The sequence below is a fragment of the Patella vulgata genome, chromosome 3 (assembly GCF_932274485.2).
Source record: "Patella vulgata chromosome 3, xgPatVulg1.2, whole genome shotgun sequence".
Classification (NCBI taxonomy): Eukaryota; Metazoa; Mollusca; class Gastropoda; family Patellidae; genus Patella; species Patella vulgata.
Window position 1 is genome coordinate 36,590,634 of NC_065881.2, and position 23,533 is coordinate 36,614,166.

The 23,533-nt window shown below is 35.8% G+C and overlaps 1 protein-coding gene and 1 long non-coding RNA gene across 4 annotated transcripts; both read left to right on the plus strand.

Moving 5' to 3' along the window:
- Nucleotides 1-492: 492 nt before the first annotated feature.
- On the plus strand, nucleotides 493-3,920 carry LOC126816744 (uncharacterized). 3 transcript variants are annotated; one of them, XR_007678559.1, is made up of 5 exons: nucleotides 493-578; nucleotides 1,656-1,858; nucleotides 2,074-2,196; nucleotides 3,082-3,341; nucleotides 3,683-3,920. It is a non-coding gene; the product is annotated as an uncharacterized LOC126816744 (long non-coding RNA). The 3 variants fall into 3 exon arrangements; XR_007678556.1 differs by lacking the exon at nucleotides 493-578 and adding an exon at nucleotides 1,381-1,516; XR_007678558.1 differs by lacking the exon at nucleotides 493-578 and adding an exon at nucleotides 1,435-1,520.
- A 14,099-nt stretch (nucleotides 3,921-18,019) lies between these two features.
- LOC126816711 (leucine-rich repeat and fibronectin type III domain-containing protein 1-like protein) lies at nucleotides 18,020-20,947 on the plus strand. The gene has a single exon (XM_056099577.1). It carries the CDS (start codon nucleotides 18,224-18,226, stop codon nucleotides 19,694-19,696), a length of 1,473 nt encoding a protein of 490 aa, XP_055955552.1. The 5' UTR covers nucleotides 18,020-18,223; the 3' UTR covers nucleotides 19,697-20,947.
- Nucleotides 20,948-23,533: the final 2,586 nt, after the last annotated feature.

Below are 23,533 nucleotides of genomic sequence, written 5' to 3' on the forward strand. Positions count from 1 at the left end.
CCTATAGGTACATTGTACGTCGCCCTAAAGGGCTTTTCTACCCACTTTGACATTTTGTATTGTATGTTTTGTTTTCAGCTAAAGTTTGTTGTATGTTGTGCCTGTCAGTACTTGTGCTGTTTAAAAGGTTTTTGTAACGCTTCTTTTGACTGTCAGTACGTTGTGCTGTTTAATAGGCTTTTGGAATAAGACATGGTCCAAACCCTAAATTTGTTTTAAACCTCATTAATCCAAGGATTGAAAGCCATGATTTGATAACACCCCAATTGTTATATATTATATAACTACCACGTGGCTCATTAAATATCACAGCTGTTTATAACTACCATCCGGCTCATTAAATAGCACTGCGTTTTGGTTAATAACTATAAAATGGATCGTTAGACCCGGGATTTGATGACATTACACAATTTGTTTTATTTCACAGATTAAAGAAACACCACTTGGACCTACTATCGCTTATTATGATGTTAACGGAGGACCATCACTATCAGTATATTTTAAAAAGGATTTGTTCATACGTTACCAAACCAATTCGTCTTCATCTCAGTCACACTTCATGCGAGGGGGGTGGGTTCGTAAGTATCAACATTATAGCTGTTTTAAATTTATTTTATTATTATGATTATTATTTTGAGTGTTTTGGTGGAAGAGTGTTTTGTTGTATGACAACCCATATTTCAGTGGCATTATCACTTTCAATAGCTTTAGTTTCATCCGTTAACACTGTGAACAAACGTATGGTCTTATTATTGAAAAATAAGTAGACGACCCTATGAAAAATATTTTGTATCAGAGTTAAATGTCCACTATCAATTGTTTACGACTAGTTGATTGATATATCTGCTTAATGACAATTCATCAAATGAGAAGTGCTACAAGCCAGGATAAAAATATATTATTCGCTCGACGAGAATATTACTATTTGAAGTTCTCATTGGTTTCTATAATGTAAATACTAATAGTTCATGTCACGCCAATATGTGTATGAAATATAATTGATTTGTAGTTATTTTAATTAAAACATTGACATTAAGATATGTAACCACTTTAAGCACAAAACATGTAATTCAAAAGATCTACAAACGTCTGTGTAACAATATACAGTGGACTCTGTCAAATCCGACATCGTACGGGAGCGTTACAATATGTCGGATTACGCAGTGTCGGAATACTCGGTTTTCTCAAAACCGGAAGTATTATTGTAACTTCGAAGTTGTAGCGTCGAATCCCCAGAACGTTATTCCCTTTAAAAAAATGATAAACCTTTCTGTACATTTAAAATTTTATTACATTAAAATATATTACAATAACAATGCATAATTATTGCACATGTGACTTTGCTGTCACGTGTTCATTGATAATCTGCCCTTCTATGTCCAGGTCGTCGTCACACGGTTTGGAGAGATCCGTAGGGTGAACAAACTGAGGTATTCGGGTTCAATCAGCATGCGCAACGAATGTTTCCAACAGGTGCTAGGAATATTTTTTCGACTGTGAATTCGTGGGAAAATTCGTGGGTATTCTTGAGTATTTGTCTACTTCATGCATGACACTTGTCGCTATTTTGAGAACTCAAATGAGAGGTAGTATCAAGGGTTTAAGAAACTTTTATAGTAAATTTTCTTTCTTTCTTTCTGATTTTTTTTTTGTAGCTTTTGAAGTGAAGGAAACGGTATCACTGTCATGTTATGCTGATAGAATGTACATAAAAGTAAATCTAACGGAACTAAGTATATTATACAATGATACAGACCCACGTTATATATCCTTATTAAATGAAGGATGTACAGGATCCTATGCAGGTGATATTTGGTATATTGAAAATAAGAATGCTGATTGTTATACTAAAAGATTGGTAAGTGCCTACAATACTAATTTCCACGACAGGTGGGGTTTTAAGGAATATAAGATATTAGAATGTAATGCTTCTCGGCGCCGTCACCTCTCTAACATGACATAGAATGACGTTCGAGATCGAAAGTAAACTATGATAGATTAACTATTGTTTTCAGTGGTAGGCTACGTCATGTTTTCAATGTTACCAAATATGTATTTGTTTGTTTATATCAGATTAGCAACGTTTCTATGACGTATAGAAATGATTTAATTTATAAAGAGGTCGGTAATGGACCGATCGTTCGAGAACACAGGTGGAAAGTTGTCCTAGAATGTGAATTTGCAAGAAAAGAGGTGGTAAGACTTCTATTAATAATCTTTGGGGATAAAGACTTAAATCTCAAATATGGATATTTCCAATGCGTGCGGGGAACGGTTGGTGTGTGTGTGTGTGTTTGGATAGCTTGTGGGGGTCAAATTACAAAATTAAGCAAGGCCAATATTACCTATGTGTTATTATTCGGTCATCGGTCATGATACTGTTAATGACAACCTGGACAGGAATTGAAATCCAGAAGGGATAGAGGAATTCAATAGATTTTGTTGCGTCACAGTGATCCTCGCTTAAAGGGCATATTTTTTAAAATAAAAATCATAAATGGATTTGAAAGCACATATTAATGTAATATGAGTATATATAAAGTGATTCGTAATTTCTAATCAATTATGTTCGGTCAAATACGCGAACATTCCAAACTGGACGACAATCGTTGACGCCTAATTAGTCCATTCTTCACGTATTTTTTTATTATTATTTTATCGTGAATCATCCATTACTATTTACTGCCGCATTGTAATTTAGAATACATTTTTCTCTATTCATTGGTTTTGCGCCCGAAACGATGTGGTACACGACTCGTGTACCATATTTTAAAACGTTGATTGTGTCTTAAATATTGGATATTAGGGCACCACATTTTCACGGCAACATACCAACATCAATATGGATTGAAGTGGATCAATATTGAATTCTATTTTGTGTTTTTAACTTCAAATATTATGGAAAATATTGAGTTAGAGAATTGGCTCCTTTAAAGCGATACCAAGCTGAATTTATGTCGGATAGAGATTTGAAGACAATAAAAACAGGTTCTTTTACCAAGGAACATATTCAGATCAACCAATTCTGACATTTAAAGTTTACATTAATATAGTGATTTCTTTATAATTTATCTGTATTAGATACCATCGGGCTATAATGTGAAAGAACAAGTTGATCATGTGATAAATGTGAATTCCACCTATCAATCTACCATGCAGCTGTTTAATGATTCCTCTCTACAAAATGAGATTAAGGTAAATCCAACAAAAGCCTCACTAGGAGATGATCTCTTTGTTTTAATTAGTATGGATGAAGATTGGAATGTTACTATGAAGATTCAGACATGTGTAGCACGCCCCGAACCCGGTTCTTCTACCGCGTATCTTCTAATAGACAACGGGTAGGTCATTTAATTCTATCCGTATGTTATTATTGCACATTTAATTTAATGTCGTATATATCCACACAGTTGTATTTTTTATAATAAATTGTCTTATTTCCATTGGAGTAAATTTTCAATTTTCTATTTGTACAATTTCCATTTGAACATTTATTATTTATATACAGACATAATGTTTTTTAATTTTTAAAATAAGATTTGTATTTTTTCACAGATTATTTCAATTTAATCAAGGCAGGGTTATTTAAATTTTGCCAGAATATTAATATTTTAATTTGAACAGAATACAAGTATTTTATTTAGAGATATATTTATTATGATCAGCTTTTTTTTTATTGTAGGTGTGCTACTGACAGTGAAACAACAATATTACACGAACACCAAAACTCAACGCTCTTTCATTTTAAAGCATTTGAGTTTTATGCCGGATATAGTTCAGTATATTTATTCTGTGATATTTTCTACTGTAATGACGATAATCAGTTGGAGGTGTGTAAAACGAAAACATGTAAACCTCATTAGTTATATTCTATGTATTGACTAATTTAAGAATATTAAAGGCGGGAGTTTGAGACTAGAGTTTGTATTGCTTTACATAACTTTCATATGCTATTTTAATATGAATAGCTGTGTGTTTAATAGTTATACGGCCTATGTTGGGTGAATAAAGGGACCCAATAGTGTAGAGAAATCTCCTGTGGAAAGCAGGGCCAAGGGAAATCAAAAGTTAAGTGGATATTCAAACCCTTTTTGGTAATTTTAGACCAGAAAGAAACCCAAGAAGAAATGTGATAAAAATAAGTACCAATGATTGATATACTCTTCAAAAAAAGTAGGGGATATTGAAATGAAATTACCTATGCAGGTTGTGATATGAATGGACACTTGGCATGCTTTGAGGGTATGTTCACAGATGAAGAACTTATCGCCCCAACAGAACCACTGAACTGCACTTGCGACACGCAGTAGCGCCATACACGTGGGAGGGTTCATTGTCAAATTTGACAATTCAAGGTAGGGTTAATGAAAACTGCCGCGTGCTGGTTTATCCTCTCCATGTTAGCTTTCCTATCGATTCTTGCATAAGATTTACCGTTTAGCGTATCTTTGCTTTAGTGTGTTACGTTTAATTTGCAATAAGACGTCGTCAACATGATGAACGTCTCCGTGCTATTGACATGCTTCAAATGGGTTCTACACAGCGAGCAGTATTCAACATGCTTAATGTGGCACAGTCTGTGATCAGCAGACTGTGGAACCGGTAGCAACAAACACACAATGTTGATGATAGACCTCGTTCAGGTCGTCTTAGAGCCACTACACAAGCCCAGGTTCGATACATTCGTACACAGGACCTGCAAAATCGAGGACAAACGGCCAATCAGCTTTCTGTAAACTTGTACCAAGTTACAGGAATTCGAGTTACACCCCAAACGATTAGAAATCGGCTACATGCAGACCACCGCGTGTTGTGCCTCCATTAACTCGCCAGCACATGGCAAACAGGTGTCAATGGCGAAGTCAGCGTAGAAATTGGGGTAATCGTCGATGGCCCCGTGTAATGTTCTCAGATGAGTCCAGATTTACTCTGGATTTCACCGATAGGCGTGCTCGCGTTTGGAGGCGTGTAAATGAGCGTCATGCTAACGTTAACGTAAGATTGCATGACAGATTCGGGCGTGGGTCTCTTATGGTGTGGAGAGGAATCACCATGACTGGCAGAACGGACTTGCATATTGTTCAAGGAAGGGTCACTGGTGTGTACTACCGTGACCACATCCTGGCACCGATAGTTCTGCCCTTTGCTCAACGTGTAGGTCGACGTTTCATCTTTCAAGATGATAATGCCCGTGCCCACCGCGCTCGTGTCGTGAATGGCTACCTCCAGCGTCACCATATTGTCCATATGCCTTGGCCAGCCATGAGTCCTGACCTTTCCCCTATAGAGCATGCTTGGCACTTGATCGGGAGAGGTGTTCGTCGACGTCAACGTCAACCGGCAACACTGCAAGAACTGGCCGTGGCACTGCAAGAGAAGTGGATCAGATTGCCCAAAACAGTGATTGGACGGTTGATTAGGAGCATGCTACGACGAATTGCTGAATGTCTGAGGATTGGTGAAGCAATTACTCCTTATTAAGACAAAAATCAAAAACGTCCATTTTCACATTTGACAGTGTATCTCTTTGCGAGTGAAATGGGACCGTCAGATAAGCCGAGCATATGAACTGTTTATGTTCATGTGTAGGCAATTGGCCTGTCTGTTATTAACATACACTGGTTACCTCTAATAAATACAGCAGTGCATTTCCGAAGTTTTGTATTGTTTCTGAATATCCCCTACTTTTTTGGAAGAGTATAATATATAAATTACTAGACTTTAATGTTAATTCCTGTATCTTTGCCGGTTCGTAAACATGTAACTATCCGCCACACATTGCACGAGAGAGAGAGAGATTTGGTTTAACGTCCACTCGACACAATCTAGGTCATTTCGAATTTTATTTCAATAATTCGCTTACGCGTAGGGGTCTTTAGCAGTGGGGGGATACCGGAGGACCCGGAAAAAACCCACGAGGTTGGACAGGCGACCCTACTCCTTGTCACGTACAACTGGGGATTCGAAACCACGCCAGTTGACTCAATGACAGGTCTTATGATACAGCACGCACGTGCTAACCATTCGGCCATCAAACCCCCCACATAGCACTATAGCAAAGTCGTGTTAGCCATGGGAGCCACGGCGGCTAGGTGGTTAAGACGCTGGCTCGCTAGCCTGGAGGTCGGGTGTTCGATCCCTGCATTGGCCGAGAAAGTTCATCAGGATTTTCCAACGTGGTTTCCCCTTGTCAGTCGTGCAGAACGGAGGGCCTGACAAGTACAGCTGTCTAGTCCTTCGGATGTTACAAAAAACCGAGATCCCGTGTATATATTGGAATGCACGTAAGAGATCCCCTGTCAGTTGGAATTCGATATAAGAGTAGGCGATAGTGCCGCTGCCCGGGCAAAATTTCCCGCATAGTACACTGTATGGCGTATGCCCGTCTTCATTAGCCCAGTATAGGAGCAGAAAAGTAGGACGTTAAACCCCATTTCATTCATTTCGTGTTAGCCATTAGACATCTCTAAACCAGAGAAACCACAATTAGAATATGCCGAGATAGAAAAGTAATTGGTGGTTTGAATCTACATTACAGTTATCTTCAAAATAATTAGTAGTGGGATTTCAATGTGAGTGAATATTTTTAGCTGGAAAGAGTCATCTCCCTTTAATTATTGATGTAAATATGCGGAATCGATCGAGAATGACTATGGTCTAATTTACTATTCTTACTTGGATATGTGAACTTCTACGATGCTTGAGAAGTGGTTTTAAGTATTTAGGAAAAAGTAAAAATATATCACAGCTTCCATAACACTATTTACTGCCTGACTCACACGAGGTTTTACACAATTGACATACCTCGGAATGCATGGTTTAATATTAAAATAGATTCTTGGGGCAAAATGGTGCAATAGATTTTGGTTTCACCTGGATATAATGTAATCTCCAATAATGGGGAAAGGTTACCTTTCATTACTTTACAACGAATCGAATCACGTAGACCTAAACTGTCCATTGAATTATGTTTAGTATGTCGTCACTCTTTGGTTTTGGTGTGGGTAAATGGTGATAGATGTGTTAATTTCTTTAAAAATAGAGCATACCCATACCGGGAGGCTGGACAGGCAACGATGCTGATTGTCACCAATGCATTTGTACGACGTTTGACATCACGAGGCGAGGTTCGTTTTTTAAAACACATAATACAACATCTCTTTTAGCAGTTCAAATAGCTAACTTTATGTATTCAATTAAACTCACAAGTTTTATACTTTAAGTGGCATTAGTAACTGGGCAGATAAATAAACTATAAACATACTCATGGAAAACAACTCTTGATTTATTTAGGCTATTTTTCGAAAAGTATTCTCTAAACGTTTTCATTAGTCTATATGGATAGAAGTAAATTGTAACAACCACAAATTTTTACTTGGCAACTATTATAGACCACCTTCATTAACTTCTAGTACAAACCAACAAATATTTAACTCTCTTCAAAACGCTGTAACCGACCCCTTGAACAAATGCATAATTTTAGGAAATGAAATGAAATGAAATGAAATGGGGTTTAACGTCCTACTGTTTTGCTCCGAACTGGGCTAATGAAGACGGGCATACGCCATACAGTGTGCTATGAGGGTAATTTTGCCCGGACAGCGGCACTACGGCCTACTCTTATATCGAATTCCAACTGTCAAGGGATCTTTTACGTGCACGCCAATGTGTACACGGGACCTCGGTTTTTCGTCTCATCCGAATGACTAGACAGCTGTCCTTGTCAGGCTCTCCGTCCTGCATCACTGACAAGGGGGAACCACGCCGGAAAATCTGGATGAACTTTCTCGGCCAATGCAGGGATCGAACACCCGACCTCCAGGCTAGCGAGCCAGCGCCTTACCCACTTAGCCACCGTGATCCCCCATAATTTTAGGTGACTTCAATATTGATATGTTAAAAAAATCTAAAAATTTTATTCTCGATGCGATAAATATATTCGACCTTACTCTGCTGATAAATAAACCTAATCATTATTCTAGCAAAAAACACACTTCTCTAATAGATTTGATATTAACCAGCTCGACATTACGAACAACTGAAAATGGTGTACTTGACAATTTCTGTAGTGACAACTATCCGGTATATTGCAAACTGGCATTTAACGTACAAAAACAACGCAGCTTTAAGCGAACGGTATGGAATTACGAAAACGCAGACCTTGGGGGCATACAAAGGGACGTTATAGCTACTAAATGGTACAATCGTATCAATAGTTCACATATAGAAGCATCGTGTGTTCAATTTACAAGCTCATTGATCAATATAGCAAAAGCAAATATACCTTGCAAAATAGTGACAATTAGGCAACATGATAAACCCTGGGTGAATGGCACAATAAAACGTATGAAAAAGAAGAAAAATAGATTACACAAAAAAGCGGTGAATAGAAATTTAAACTCTGATTGGCATAATTTCCGGAAAATTAGAAATGATTACATAGTCTTAATTAGAAAAAGCAAAAACGATTACTTTAACAAAACAGACAAAGAAATTAGTGACACAGAAAACTTTGGAACAAAATCCTGGTGGAAACTTATTAATTCATATACTAAAACACACGCTGCTTCTACAAACGAACCATCGCCATTATTAGTCAACGGTAACACTTTGTTTACTCAATCAGAAAAAGCAAACAATCACAACTAGATGACACTAATAAATCTCTACCACTGCTTGTTATGAACCCTAAGAGCATCGAAAAGATTGTACCAAATCCAGAGGAAGTTAAAGACATAATAGACAGTCTAGATACCACAAAAGCCTCAGGACCCGAAGAAATTAACACGCAAATTCTAAAATACATCTCAAAAGAAATCAGTCATCCACTTTGCCAACTTTTTAAAACTATCATTAGATCTACACATTGTACCAAAAATTTGGAAATTTGCAAACGGGGTCGCTATATTCAAAAAAAGGCTCTCCAAACGATTTGAAAAAATCATCCACAAACCTGTCTTTAACTTCCTTAGAGATAACTCCATAGTAACACCTGTCCAGAGTGGCTTTCTTCCTGGTGATTCTACCATGTATTAACTAATCGACCTAACACACTTCTTCTGTCGAGCCATTGACCAACATCAATATACTAGAATAGTCTTCTGTGACATCAGCAAGGCCTTTGACAGGGTTTGGCATGCCGGACTCGGTCACAAGCTGGATGCTGCGGGGGTTCGATGAGAACTACTGCTCTGGTTCGTAGATTATTTAAAAAATAGACAACAATGTGTAACCATCAATGACACCTTCTCGGGCCCCAGAGGCATCCCTGCTGGTGTTGCACAAGGATGAGTACTAGGCCCTCTTTTATTCTTAATATACATAAATGACATTGTCAACAAAATAAATTCAAACATCAGATTATTTGCTGACGACACCTCTTTATACTTAAAAATTAAGACCCAGAGGCAAGTGCTGCTACCATCAGCGATGACTTAAATCGAATCAGAAATTGGGCTGAGACATGGCTGGTAACTTTTAACCCCCTAAAAACAGAGACACTGACTATTACTACTAAACCCCACATAGTTAAACCACCATTATTCATGAACCAGGTACAAATCAAAGAAGTAAGTAAACATAAACATCTAGGTCTAATCTTTCAAACTAACTGTAAATGGAACAATCATATACATGTAGATAGCATTGTAAGTATCCAAACGAGTAAATTGCCTTCGCTCTCTAAAATATCGACTGGATAGAAAATCTTTAAATAGAATATACTGTTCTTTTATCCTTCCACACTTTGATTATGCTGATATTATCTGGGATGGGTGGAGTGATTATTTAGCTAACAAACTAGAATCCCCACAATTAGATGCACTAGGCAATATCTGTTAGGCGGTTAGAGGTACCAGCCATGCCTTACTCTTATAAAGAGACTGGGTTGGTTCCACTCTTGGAAAGACGTCGACGTCATAAATTAAAATTAATGTACAAAATTATTAACAACCTCTCTGACCTATTAGAACTGTCCTCTACTCCTATCAATTATACTCTTAGAAATAAAGATAAACTAAAGGAAACCAGATGCAGAACCGAAATTTTCTCCGAGTCCTTCATCCCTTCCAGTATACGAGAATGGAACAACTTAACGTTGAAATTAGAAACTCTCTATCAATTGCTATCTATGGAAATTCACTAAACAAATTAGATACCATCGTGCCATCATATTGCTATCTAGGGAAACAAAATTACAAATAATCCACTGAAAACTAAGATTATGCTGCTCAAACCTACAAGGCCATAAATTCCTCAGACAAGTCAATGATAGCCCTGCTTGCCTTTGGGGTCACAAATTCGAAGATACCGAACACTATTTACTCGTATGCCACTTACATTCAGATGCAAGAAAACAGACAATCCATAATCTTCAATCTAATCATAAAACAATCAGTTGTCTGTTGTATGGGTCAACAAAATTTAGTCCTGAGATAAACACACCGATTTTCCAAAAAGTCCAACAATTTATTTTCTTATCAAAAAGATTTAAATCTCCATAAAACAACTCTTAAGTTATTTCAAGCCCTGAACACATCTAAGTCTCTATATTATTCATTATGTATCATATATGCTCTATATTTATGTAATTATGTATGTATCTATGTATGTATTTATAAAGTGTACGTGTATCTAAATCAGAGAGAGGGGTTACACATAGGCATAGCCTGTTCCCCAATCCAAATTCAGATTTAATGAATGAAAATATTGTTTAAAAAAAAGAGTAGTATCTGGTTCTATGGAAAGGATAGGCATACCCTATCATGAGCAAGACATGTAGCTGACAATAGAGTTCATGGAGGCAACACTTAACCTATGAAATTTATCAGACAGAAAAAAATAGAATAATATACATTGTAAGAGAAACAAATCATTTTAACTGAAAGACTACTTTAAAATAGTTCACCTTTAGTTTTCAACAATTAGGGCGATGGTTGGCAATATCTATCTTGTTAAGTTAACAGGTATTATATTTCACACATACACACCCACACACACTCATTTTCGGTGTTTTAGCCGGGTCGATACGTTTTTCGTTGACAAACACAATGAACGAGTTCCATGGAGGAATTAGTGGGAACTGTAAGAGACAAAGTGGAACAGATAACGGTAGTCCCATGGACTACTGTTTTGGCCACGCCATGGGGGGGTTGGGCGCCAGGCAACACTTCAAGCTTCATCCTCGTGATCTCTGGAGCTGTGAATTCGGAAATGAAATGAAATGAATTGGGGTTTAACGTCCTACTGTTTTGCTCCTAAACTGGGCTAATGAAGACGGGCATACGCCATACAGTGTGCTATGAGGGAAATTTTGCCCGGGCAGGGGCGCTACGGCCTACTCTTATATCGAATTCCAACTGCCAAGGGATCTTTTACGTGCACGCGAATATGTACACGGGACCTCGGTTTTTCGTCCCATCTAAACGACTAGACAGCTGTCCTTGTCAGGCCCTCCGTCCTGCATCACTGACAAAGGGAAACCACGCCGGAAAATCTGGATGAACTTTCTCGGCCAATGCAGGGATCGAACACCCGACCTCCAGGCTAGCGAGCCAGCGTCTTACCCACTTAGCCACCCCTGTGAATTCGGTTGAGCGGGTTTCAGCCAGGGTGTGCCTTACGCCCATCCTCCCGATTTTCCCGTTTAGTTGGAGTTGGGGCGGATGTCAGGCCTTATGACGGTCTTGGTAACACGTTGTTGTTTTTTCTTTTACATAAGCCTCCGTAGCTTGTTTTTTTTTCCGAATTTCACATCAGATGATCTGTGGGTCAGTCGCCATCACAACTGATTCTCGAACTACTCAGATTTTCAGGGAAACATTTTCCTGCGATATCACCTGTGTGTAGGTGGACGTTTACCCCATGACTGGTCAGTGTTCGATCCGATTTAAACCTTTGCCCTAAAACCCCTCTTTAAAGATAAGATGGTTTAGACAGGACAGAAGAGCCGTGCAATCTACGTCATCATCTGTCAACAATTAATGCTGTGTTTCTTGTGATGAAGAAAAGGATGAATGATAGCATCTCTTTCATCTCGATATTAATTACCAAGTAGGAAATGGATTGATGTTACAAGAGAAAGCCGCATATTTGATGTTCTAGAAAACTTCGGCAACTTAAAGGGACAAAATTAATTTTAGGATGTTGATTATCGAGATTCAAAACCAGGAGAAGGGACATTGGTGCCATATGTTATCGTTTCTCGGTTGGAATTTCTTTTAAAATAACAAGTGACCCGTTTTTACAGCTTTATGAATGCAAATTAAGATTATTTTCAGATAAACTGTGCACTTAACCATAAATAAATGGATACTTAAAGACCTATGGTTGACTTCATATTTTCCCTTACAGTTTAACTGGTACAATATCAATTGAGGCATGGTGCTCAACTATTAAAATTTACATCGCGTGTTAGACAAATGTCTTCGTCTTGCGTTTCAGGTGAAACAGAAAGCAAACTCTTTCTATTTAAAACATTCATAAACAAATAAATAATATTCTCCAACATCTGATGTATGCCGCTGCCTTAATTTGTACACTTTTGCAAAGTTCGGTTTTAAGCGAAATTAGTACGTTGTTCTATGGAGGAAATTACAGGGGTACTCCTTTTCGATTTTGATAACAAAAAATGTTGAATTAAGTTGTGTTTTCTCAAAAAGTCTCCGGGATTGTTCAAGGAAGATCAAAATCAAAATCCTGTGCACGCGATAAAGGATAGGGCTCTCTGTTGTTTGTTTAAATTCTTGGTGAGAGTTTTCATTACGATATAAGAAGACTTCTGTTATCGCTCCGCTTACATTTACCTTTTTACATCGCGGCGCAGGGGGTGTATTGAAATTAATTTTAGAACTATCAAGGGCGACTTTTCATGCCGTTAACTGCATGTGTTTATTACTATTTTGGCAAGGTATATGTGGGTCACTTTTCTTATTATCTGAGACGTAATGAAAACGTATCAAGTGCTGTCGAGGCATAATGCAGTTGAAATGTGATTTGGCATCTTTGTAGGTTGGACATTCAGAAAACATTCAGTTATATTTTACAGTGAATAATTCAAGGGGTAAAAATCACTATTCAGTAACGTATAGTCCGCGACGAACAATGTCAGAATCAATACACCCGTGCATGTAGGCCCCTCGCAATAGTAGCAGTACGGGAAGTAACCAGAATGCGAGCCTTTAGATTTTGCAAGTAATGTATCTCTATTGTCGATTCGTCACTCATTGCCGTCCAGTCATTGACCGATTTTGGTGGGCCCTGTCCGCTGGAAACGATTAGCTAGCCTCAGGGTGGTACTGAAAGAGCATCAAAACCTTCGGGCGACAGCTCTGGTCCATTAAATTAATGCAATGGCGCAGTTTCGGTGTTCAGTTGTGAAATTTGGCATATTGCTGCATTTTCCACCGGAACTGCAGGAGAGGTACTGACCTTAGCCTAGCTTTTTTTTAAAAAACACATATTTTATACCCATGTCTGCACCATAAAATCGTGATTTTCAACATTCCCATTCTGTCGAAATCAATGTTTTGTGTTTAAGAGAATTGATCCGTGGTGCGTTCATTCTCACGTTTTATCGTCGTGATCTGATGTTACTGTCAGTTCCAAAAGATACCCCGACTCTAAAATTCCTCGCCATTTCTTCAGTTTTTAATTTAAACGGCCAAAGATAAGTGACATACCTGAAATTGTCACCTCGTTGCTTTCTTAGTCGAGTCTTACCGCCTAGAAGTTCGATAAAATCCACTGTTCTCTTGTAAATTTCACATATTTCGACATAGTTTCTTTTTCAAAACATAAACATTACGAGTGCCTCTGTATAATGGGAGACTTTCATTTCGCGTAAAGGGTAGACAGTTATCTCCAAATCGGATACATTCGGTTAGAAATATTTAGTAAAGGAAAATTCGCCCGTTTCTTTTGCGGCAATAATACTTATTAGGTTTCAGGCTGTGAATATTGTGTTAAACACTCGTGTTCTTTGATCTGATTAATATTATGTTCTGTTTCCACCGGCTTATTTCGCAGAAACTACTCATTAAGCCACTCGGATTTTGAGAGCAAGGTCTGAAGATATTACATTTTTAAAAACAATTTATTAGTTTTCCAAAGAACAGTTCTGATCAGCTGTAAATAAATAGTCAAAATATATTTATCCAAATTATCTCCCTTTGACCGTATAGGTTTTAGAGTATAAACTAAATAATAATTATCGGATTGACACAGAAATTCGCACACATATAGCTTGTGTATCCTCTAGAGGTCACAATTTCGAATAGGTTCAATTTCGGCACATGTCGGACCGTAATTTCCTGGATTTTTGCCCCTGGCTGAACGAAAATCGCGTACATTGCTTGTGCGCCCCGAAGAGATCATAATTTTGATTAGCTATATGTATAATACACAACAATCACTGACACTGATGAATTCGATTTTGGAGGAAATCGGACCGTAACTTCCTGTTAAAATTGCCCCGTCCCTATACGCAAACACATGTAGTGACAAAGCATATTATACATATACCAACTTTTATATGACACTTAAAATATGCGTTGAAGGTCGACGGATCTGGTATGCGCATCTAGTTTGGACCGTAGCATCATGGGTTATGGCCCCCTATCATTTACGCAAGAAGAGAAGTATGCACGAAGTTTCTGGCCCAATTTTAGATAAACATAAAATATGCGTTAGGGATCGAAATATCCTGGATTGATTTGAATTTGGTGAGCATCGGACCTTCCGCTCAAGAGTTATCTCCCTTTTCCGAAAATATTGTGAACACGATACAGGCTATAATATTTAACAGATTTTTTTTTTTTTTTAGCGAATTAGGTTATGTCTCCTAAGCCGAAAACTCCATCAATATTCAACCTTCTGTAACCTCCCTTTAACAGATTTAATTCTTGTTCGATGTAAATCATTGGGACAATGAGAGAACGAGCCCTGTCAGTTTATCCCGTCAATCTGCGTTCCCTGACCTTCTGTTCCGGGGTTATCCCCCTTTTTCCGAAATCTTGTGGACCTACGGGATGTACGTTTACATCTGAAGTATCATTTCCCTTTGCTCAATCCAATTTCAAGTGAAATAAAATATTGTCTATAAACCAAATCAAACACACAAAAAAACTTTGCTCTACTGGCGTATTTCCAGATTACTTAAATAATATCAGACTAATTTACTTTTGCACGTAAAATACTTTATTTTTCTTTAGAGAAAAAAAAATAGCCTAATTTTTCTTTCAAAATTGTCGAGAATGATTTACTTTTGTATCTATGTTTGAAAGAAAAATGTCGTGTTTTTGGGTTATAAAAAAGGGCACAATTTCACGTCCTAAATGGGCCGCCATATAGTAATCCATAATGAGAGTTAAAATTATGACTTATCACAACGGGTTAAAAGGGAGTCATAATTTTAACGCTCATTATGCTAACAGATGGCGTTGTTTACAATATGGTGGCTCATTGGAGACATGTAAAATCTCGCCCTTTTCATAACCCGTCAGACATGAGGACATATTTTCTGTTAAAAATAATAAAATATTTTAAGTACAAAAGCAAATTATTTTCGATATTTTTCAGATGAATAAATCGGCTACTTTGTCGTGCATTTGCCCTAATACGGCCATAGCGATTGATTTGGCCTCTTTTTTTGCAATATTCGTTCTTGATATTTTTGAGAGAAGTAATGGGCTATTTTTTTTTTCTCTTAAGATATATAAAATATTTTACGTACAAAAGTAAATTTCTGATAATATTTAAGTAATATAGAAATACGCCAGTAGAACAAAGTTCTAAAAATTTTCCATTTCAAATTTTCAATTTATTAACGGTTGAAATATCTTACAAAACAAGCTGAAGCACGATAATATAATTTGATATACATTTCAAGAATATTGTATGTTTGAAGGGGGGAAGTCTGTCAGGGGTTTTATAAAGAAAGGGAAAAATTATTTTCAATATTATAGCTGTCGGTTCAAATTACACTCAAAAGAGATACTTGAATAATCTCACGCTGACAAACCTCCAACTCCCTCAAGGCTCACGATACAAACTAATGAGTATTGACACAGTTATTTAACATGACACCCCTTGGGGATTGTAACTCGACGGGACTGGGGTAATTTAGGGGGAAGGAGCGAATACCATTGTTACTTCACCTTGATGACACGTAATCCGATTACAAAATACAGCCCACTTCATTAGCGCCTCAATTAGAGAGAAATTGTTAATAGAGAGTTGTTGAAAGACTTATTTACCTCTCCACTCTCTTGTTTACTACCATTAGGTTCTAGATTTATTCCTCTCATAAACAATAACAAAACTATATAAAACTATCTAAATACATAGCCCAATAGCTATAAGTAAAATCCATTATACCATAAAACAGTCATGTAATAAAGAATTCAGAAATACTTTCCAACGAAATAAAAATTTATGGCATGGAGCTAGAATTTTGGGATTAAATTAAGTCACGAAAAAGCACAAAGAAAGATAAGTAATAAACTTATTGCCATCCTAATTTGATTACTTGTGATTTTTGTGTTTATGTTATTTTAAAATGTATCAATCACATGTGTGTTCATTTCATGTTCAAAATATTTTAGATTTTAAAAGTTTTATAAACTTCGATAAATATTGGCCTACTACATGCTAAATCAAAATGTATATTATAACGGTTTACTTATATCCAACTAGATTTAACAAATTATTTTCGACATGTGTGAAAATACGTGATATTTAAATATGTTGAAGAACTGAATTTAGAAAGGGCGGGGTGAGGTTTTCAACTAGGTTTACATAATATGACATAATTTTTAGTGGTATGATGAATTGTGTTAGGTCTTACATTGTGTAATGCAAATCATTGTATATTTATTTAAGATATGAGTCATAATGACAACAAAATACAATATAATGGTATTTATTCGGAGTTCTCGATACGACCCTAAACCTTTTACACATCATATATTAGTACCATTCGTGAAACCCTTCTCCATTTACACGCGGCGTCTTTGAGTGCTTACACAAACTTATCTAACGCCCTTCAAAATACGCGCCTACGACATAATCGACTAAATATTATCTCGTATTTCTATGGTGGACAAGGTGACTTAAATGTGGGATGTAAAGCAAGGAAGAATGTCATATTCAATGGTTTTATAAAATAAATATTAACGCAATAACATAATTCGTTTTAAATTCCAAGAAGACTATTGACAACGCCCTACATAATTAAATCCAGTGCAGAATCAGCACCATAAACATAAACTTTCCATAATGTGGTTCTAAATTATCGATGTTTCCACAAAATATTTATGAAAATTAGTCAATATCTATAACTTCCATGCACTATTTCAGATCCAACCACCAATCAAAGAAGGGTTTGGCGCCATTTGAGAGTTGACAAAATTTAAGTCAGAAATTTAAGTAACTCAAACACTTTTCTTGGAGTTAATCAGCCAAAACGTAACAAGTTAATCCTCATAACGCCATTGTTAGCTAATTATTATAAACAATGATAACACAAATTAAATATTAATATTTCATGATTTAAAAAAGCGGCGTTTTTATTCTTGGAATGAATGTTAATAAGCTAATCTGCACTTCATTCATAAACACTCATTGATTTTCATTTGAAGTATATTTTGTATATCGGAGATATCAATGTTTAAATAGTAGCTATATCAACTCCGTATGAAGTCTATACATACAATCTATATGCTTCGATAATTATATAATCGCATGCTGTCCCGTCTGAGTAAATGTATTTGGCTCTGGGCATTTCTTTGCTAACGAACCTATCATATAGGATTGAAGGTTTGTTCCTGATAATTGTAATGTGTAACTATTTACACAAACATTGCCGTTAATCAAGTGATAACCCGTGAATAGATCTGCACACATATCGCTTAATGACGATTGCAAAACCATGCATGCAGCGAAGTTAACTATAACAGAGGTCAAGTAATCGAGTCTACCAGTTGAAGTCTTGGTCGATGGCAGTATTACAGTGAATCGCTTGGTGGCGCTGTCTACTTATAGCCGTATGTTTGTGGCAGCTGAGAGCGATCGAGTGTTATTACTGTGTACGGGGAAGAGTGTAACAGCGCTAACAGACTTATGAAGCTAGCAAGTTGGAATATGTAATCTCCGGGTCTTTTTGTTTTTGCTGTGTGGAAATTTACTTCATCATTTTATAGAATGACAGTTCACAGGAAAAGTGACAATGAGACGTAAAGTGCTATTTTTATGTTCATTTAATGAACTGGTGTTGACAATCTCAGTTATAGTGTACTGTGGAAATATATGCTTTGCATGTCCTAAAGGATGTTTTTGTCCGTCCATGAGTCAAAATGTATATTGCACACGACAAAGCCTATTGGCAATACCAGACGGGATACCTTATGATACATTGGAATTAACATTGAACGATAATAGATTCAAAAATCCGGTTTTAACCAGGAGAAACTTTACCAATCTTCCAAACTTAACTAATTTATATTTAAGTGGATGCGGAATAGAAAGCATCGCCATTGACACATTCGCCGGTTTAACTAAACTAAAATGGTTGGATATCAGTAAAAATGAACTTAAATTCATTGCCGATTTTACATTCCGTGGACTAAACCTGGAGAATTTTTTCATTAATGAAAATCCTGGTATCCAATTTTCACCAAAAGCATTTGATGGACTGACAACACGGGGACTATATATGCATGGATGTTCACTGATGAACCTTTCCCTAGACGTATTACGTCCCCTGAACGGTTCCTTGCGTGCACTATGGTTGTATGACAATCAGTTCGAGAGATTGGAGAAAGATTGGTTTTATCTATTGAAGTCACTCAGTCATGTACGATTAGGTAAGAACAACTTCCATTGCAATTGTGAAATGTCCTGGCTCTACGAGTTTTTCATAACGCAAGATTCCATCTTTTCTGGAGGCGACGCACCGTCCTGTTCAAGCCCACCACAAAATAACAAAAAACTCTTTAACGAATTAAAAACCAGTGACTTTACCTGTGAGTTACCTACATTCAAAAATGTGGATGCCGTGTTTGAAAGTGAACTAGGAAAGTTAACATGTACGGCTACTGGCGACCCATCTCCGACTTTATTTTGGGTAAGACCCGACGGAACAACTGAAACGTACTACCCATTAAAACAAGAAACAGATAAAGACAATGAGGGGGTTATGTACATTACGAACCCTCAATCAATGGAGAAGGCGAAATATAAATGTATAGCGAATAATCCGGCGGGAAATGTCACATTTTCACTAAATCTAGCCTGGCCGGTTGTGAAAGACTCGCATGTTGAGAGCACGTTGGCACCCCTTACTGCCACGACCACCACTGTAAACAAACAATACTCGGTTGGGGGAAAGAAAAATAGTTATGAGTGGACAGTAAATAAACCCGAGAAAAATATGGGCATAGTTTCCACCAATGACAAGGTGAAGCATTTCTCTATAGTGGACATAGTAGGAGCTGTTATAGGCACATTCCTATTGACATTATTAATATGTGCTTTAGTGTTTCATTTATACTATAGACGACGTGAACGATTGAGTTACGAGGAAAAAGACTGTTGCGAGAAAAACAAACATCCAAAAAATGTATATACCATGTCAGACCATGACGAAAACTGTATTAAAATGATGATACACCACCATAATTCTGATCATATTCATAGCTGAGACATGTCGTAATGTAAATATATAATATATATATTTCATCACTTAATATTTAATTTATATATCATTGATGTTCAATAGTCACACCATATGTACATGTAATCCTCGCCCTCCATGTTACATCTACGTCTATAAATAAATTATGAGACTTATTGACATGAGGATCTTGTATTTGTTGGAACGCGACCCATCACGTATTCGGAAAAAAGGGAATTTATATTGAATATCTTAAAAGTGGATTGATTTGAAGAGAATTATTATTTTTAAAAAAAAATATATTGGATTTACTATTGTGCGTAATTGTGTATGAATTTCATAAATTCGTTTTTATTTTAATTTGAAGTGGAATATTATCAGTGTGGGGTAAAATACGAATACGAAACTATACTGTGTTCTTTTGTTATCAGTATTTTCTACATGACAAACAAATGAAGCTACAAAATGGAGGTTATCCGTACCATCTCTATACTATAGCCTAATGATCATCAGCAAAAACATGGTGTTATTGATTTCACAACTGCAGATTATAACAAAGTACTAGATCACGTGACTTGGTTTGAACTGGTACCTAGATCGATGTGTTATATATATATATATATATTTATACATGTATTATATGTAGTGCTCGTTTATTTGTCAATAATGACATAAAATATGGCGAACTTACATAGATTAAATGTCGCCGACATATTTTATGATCAGAAATAATGATCTATCTAGCACGACATCTATGTTGTTAGTTATACATCAAAATTTGATTGTATAAAGAGCTGGTGTATGATTAATTAGTGCTATTCGGACATCCAACATAAATATATATATAATAATATATAATATATATATATGATGTTGTTAAAGGTAATGATTGACATTTTGCCACAAGGCTAAACAATGGCTAAGTCATGACGTGTTAAGTATAATTGTGTTTGTTTAGTTGCGTATCTTTTGCTTGGTTATAAGTGATGTATGTTTATTTAAAGGTGACATTTAGAAGATCTATCATTAATTTTACCTGGTGTGCAGTTTATCTATTCATCTTTAACTAACAAGAATGATCTGGATTTTTATGATCAAAGTTAGGTCTGAAACGTTAGTAACATTTTCAGCTTTCGTCGTCTACGAAAGTAATGGCACACTGTTTTATTAATTTCCGGTTTATTGATATCATAAAAATCAAAGTTATTTCAAACATTAATGGTCATTATTACAATGTATGTATAGATCAGTTATGTCAAGTAAAACTATGAAACACAAGCTTTTGAATTAGGTTTTTTTTCACCATTTAGATGATCAACTTCAAAGTAACAATATGATATTTAATGAGGGCTTGTGGGGTAGAACTTGTCTAGAATGTAATAAAAAGCTATTGTATTGTTAGAGATAGGAGTGCAGGTTTAGCCGGGCTTAAAGGGTTAACAATAGTATGATTTCACATAATAACATAAAGGCTACAAATTGTTAAAAGAATCCTCACTGCACAGCTTTACCTCCCATCGACAGCTGAGAGGTGCTTTAAAAACTATGGATTGTGAGAAGTCATTGAGAAAATTATTTATAGGTATTTGGTGAGGTGTCCCTCTATGCGGCTTCTAAATTTTATCAGTTGAAAATCCTGATACCCGTTCACCCGTGACTTCAATTTTGCTTACGTTAAGCTTAGTTATTTTACAATTAACATTTTTAACGGCGGTCCCACGATATATAATAGTTTTTATTCACACACCAATAATTAACCGGTTTATTCAACTATTTCACGAACAAACATTTTTAACAAAATCCTGTTAGGTTTCAATTTGCCAAATCTATCTTTAAAACCATTTCCACGAACTAATGGCTATATTTTCTTTAGATAAGAAAATAAAGTGATTACATTTATTCCATTTGAATCATTTGGCACAATCATACATTGTAAAAGATGATTTAAAGCTATAAGGTATTGAATATATTATTTTGATACGTAAGAAAGAAATGCGTTGATATTCTTTTTAGATTCTTAGATACAAATTTATTCAAGATTAAAATTATATTTGAATTAAGCGTTACTAAGTACTTTGTACAATGTAGAACACGAAATGAATTATAGATGCTGTTTTCTGTATTGAAAGTGAGATGAGCATTCAGTACAATTAACAACCGTTAATGTCATTTCATGCACTGTTGAAAATGTTAGGTTTTGTAATTCACCTGATCGCCATCTTGATAATTTTTTCCCAGTTTTCCACTATTCTGGTTTACATGTAACATAATCTGGAACAGTGATTTCCAAATCTCAATACAAACTAGAGATCATCGCATGCACTGGATAATTGTGTTTTAACTGAACACCATCTTTGCTTTAGAATTTAAATTGAAAAAGTCAAAATAAATCTCTACAATCCAAACAAAAAAGATATTGATATTTAAATTTCACCTCAAATCTCAATTATCGAAATGTAAATCTTTGCGCGTACAAATTGAATCCTCTCATGTTTTAACATTAGCATTACTTTAGGAAGAAGTATGAATCACCTGTGTACATTATGAACTTAATACAGAACGAATAAAACCAGCCAGACAATGAAATTATGATAATATAGCCAGGTAACATATGGCGATGAACCACAACAGAAAATAATTCGCAAAAATAGTCTATACAGCAAGTTAACTGAAATATGAGAAAACAAATTATCATCAATTTCTAATGTTAACTAACATTAACAATATACACAGTATTTTACAATGTAGAAATGCATTGAAAGTCCTAATGTTCTGAATTAACTGGGCTAAGACTCTAAGAAGAAAAATAATAATTAGAAAATTGTATTAACGTCTATGTTCCAAGTGTAACGGAGTAATCAAAGAGAAAATTAAGTCGAGTATTAACTGGGTATAAATATAAGTAAATTATATTCCATATATCTGAATACAATAATCCCTTTATAATACTCAGAAGCCACCGAGTTCAACTAGATGTCGTAAATATATCATTTTAATCCGTTTTCTTCTCCTTAGTGAGCTAAGCGGCTAGCAATCACAGAGGTCAAATGGTCACTCATTGTCCATAGTAACTTTTTTACCTTTCATTTAACACCTTCTAAATACTGCACTTAAATGAGAGTATGGGCACACAATAAACCCAACAAATTCCACACCTGACTATTTCAATAAATTTCATTTCGATTGATTAGAAAAAGCAGGCCATCATTTTAAAATATATAATTAGATTTGACAATAATAAAGAACATTAAGAAACCACTTATCATGTTCTCTGAACATATGTTGCAGTCTATTTAAATGTTTGGATTATTTGCATGAAAAATGAAAGATTGTTCCTAAAGATAATATCTGATGTTTATAGTAGTTCTGTAAGCAGCTATCTGTCTGGTTTAATCTCAACTTATACATCGCATAAAGCTTAGCCTTTACATGAATATTCATTAAACATTAGTTCCGATAATCGATCATAGAATTCATTTACGACGTGAGTGAGTCGGATCCAGTTTGCTTTTGGTTGATATTTCGACGTGTGAGTGAATATTTTGACTTTTTGTTGAACAGATGATTGAATAAAGAATAAAAGTTTTTCACCCTTTTAGCGTTACACGAGAATTAATAGTCTTGCACTCATAGCTAACTGTAAATTGAATAACATCTCATGACATAAATAAATTAGTTCAGATTGTCGGAATTTATTAACATATCATACCAAGTTTGGTTTATTTAACAATAAATTCATGTTTTTGGGTTATTAAAAGTAAATCACCCCAAAAACCCTTGTGGAAAATAAAATAAATTGTTCATTTTGGTGCGAAACAAAAACTGACACCTCGCCTTTAAGAAAGAAAAGTAATAACTATTCAA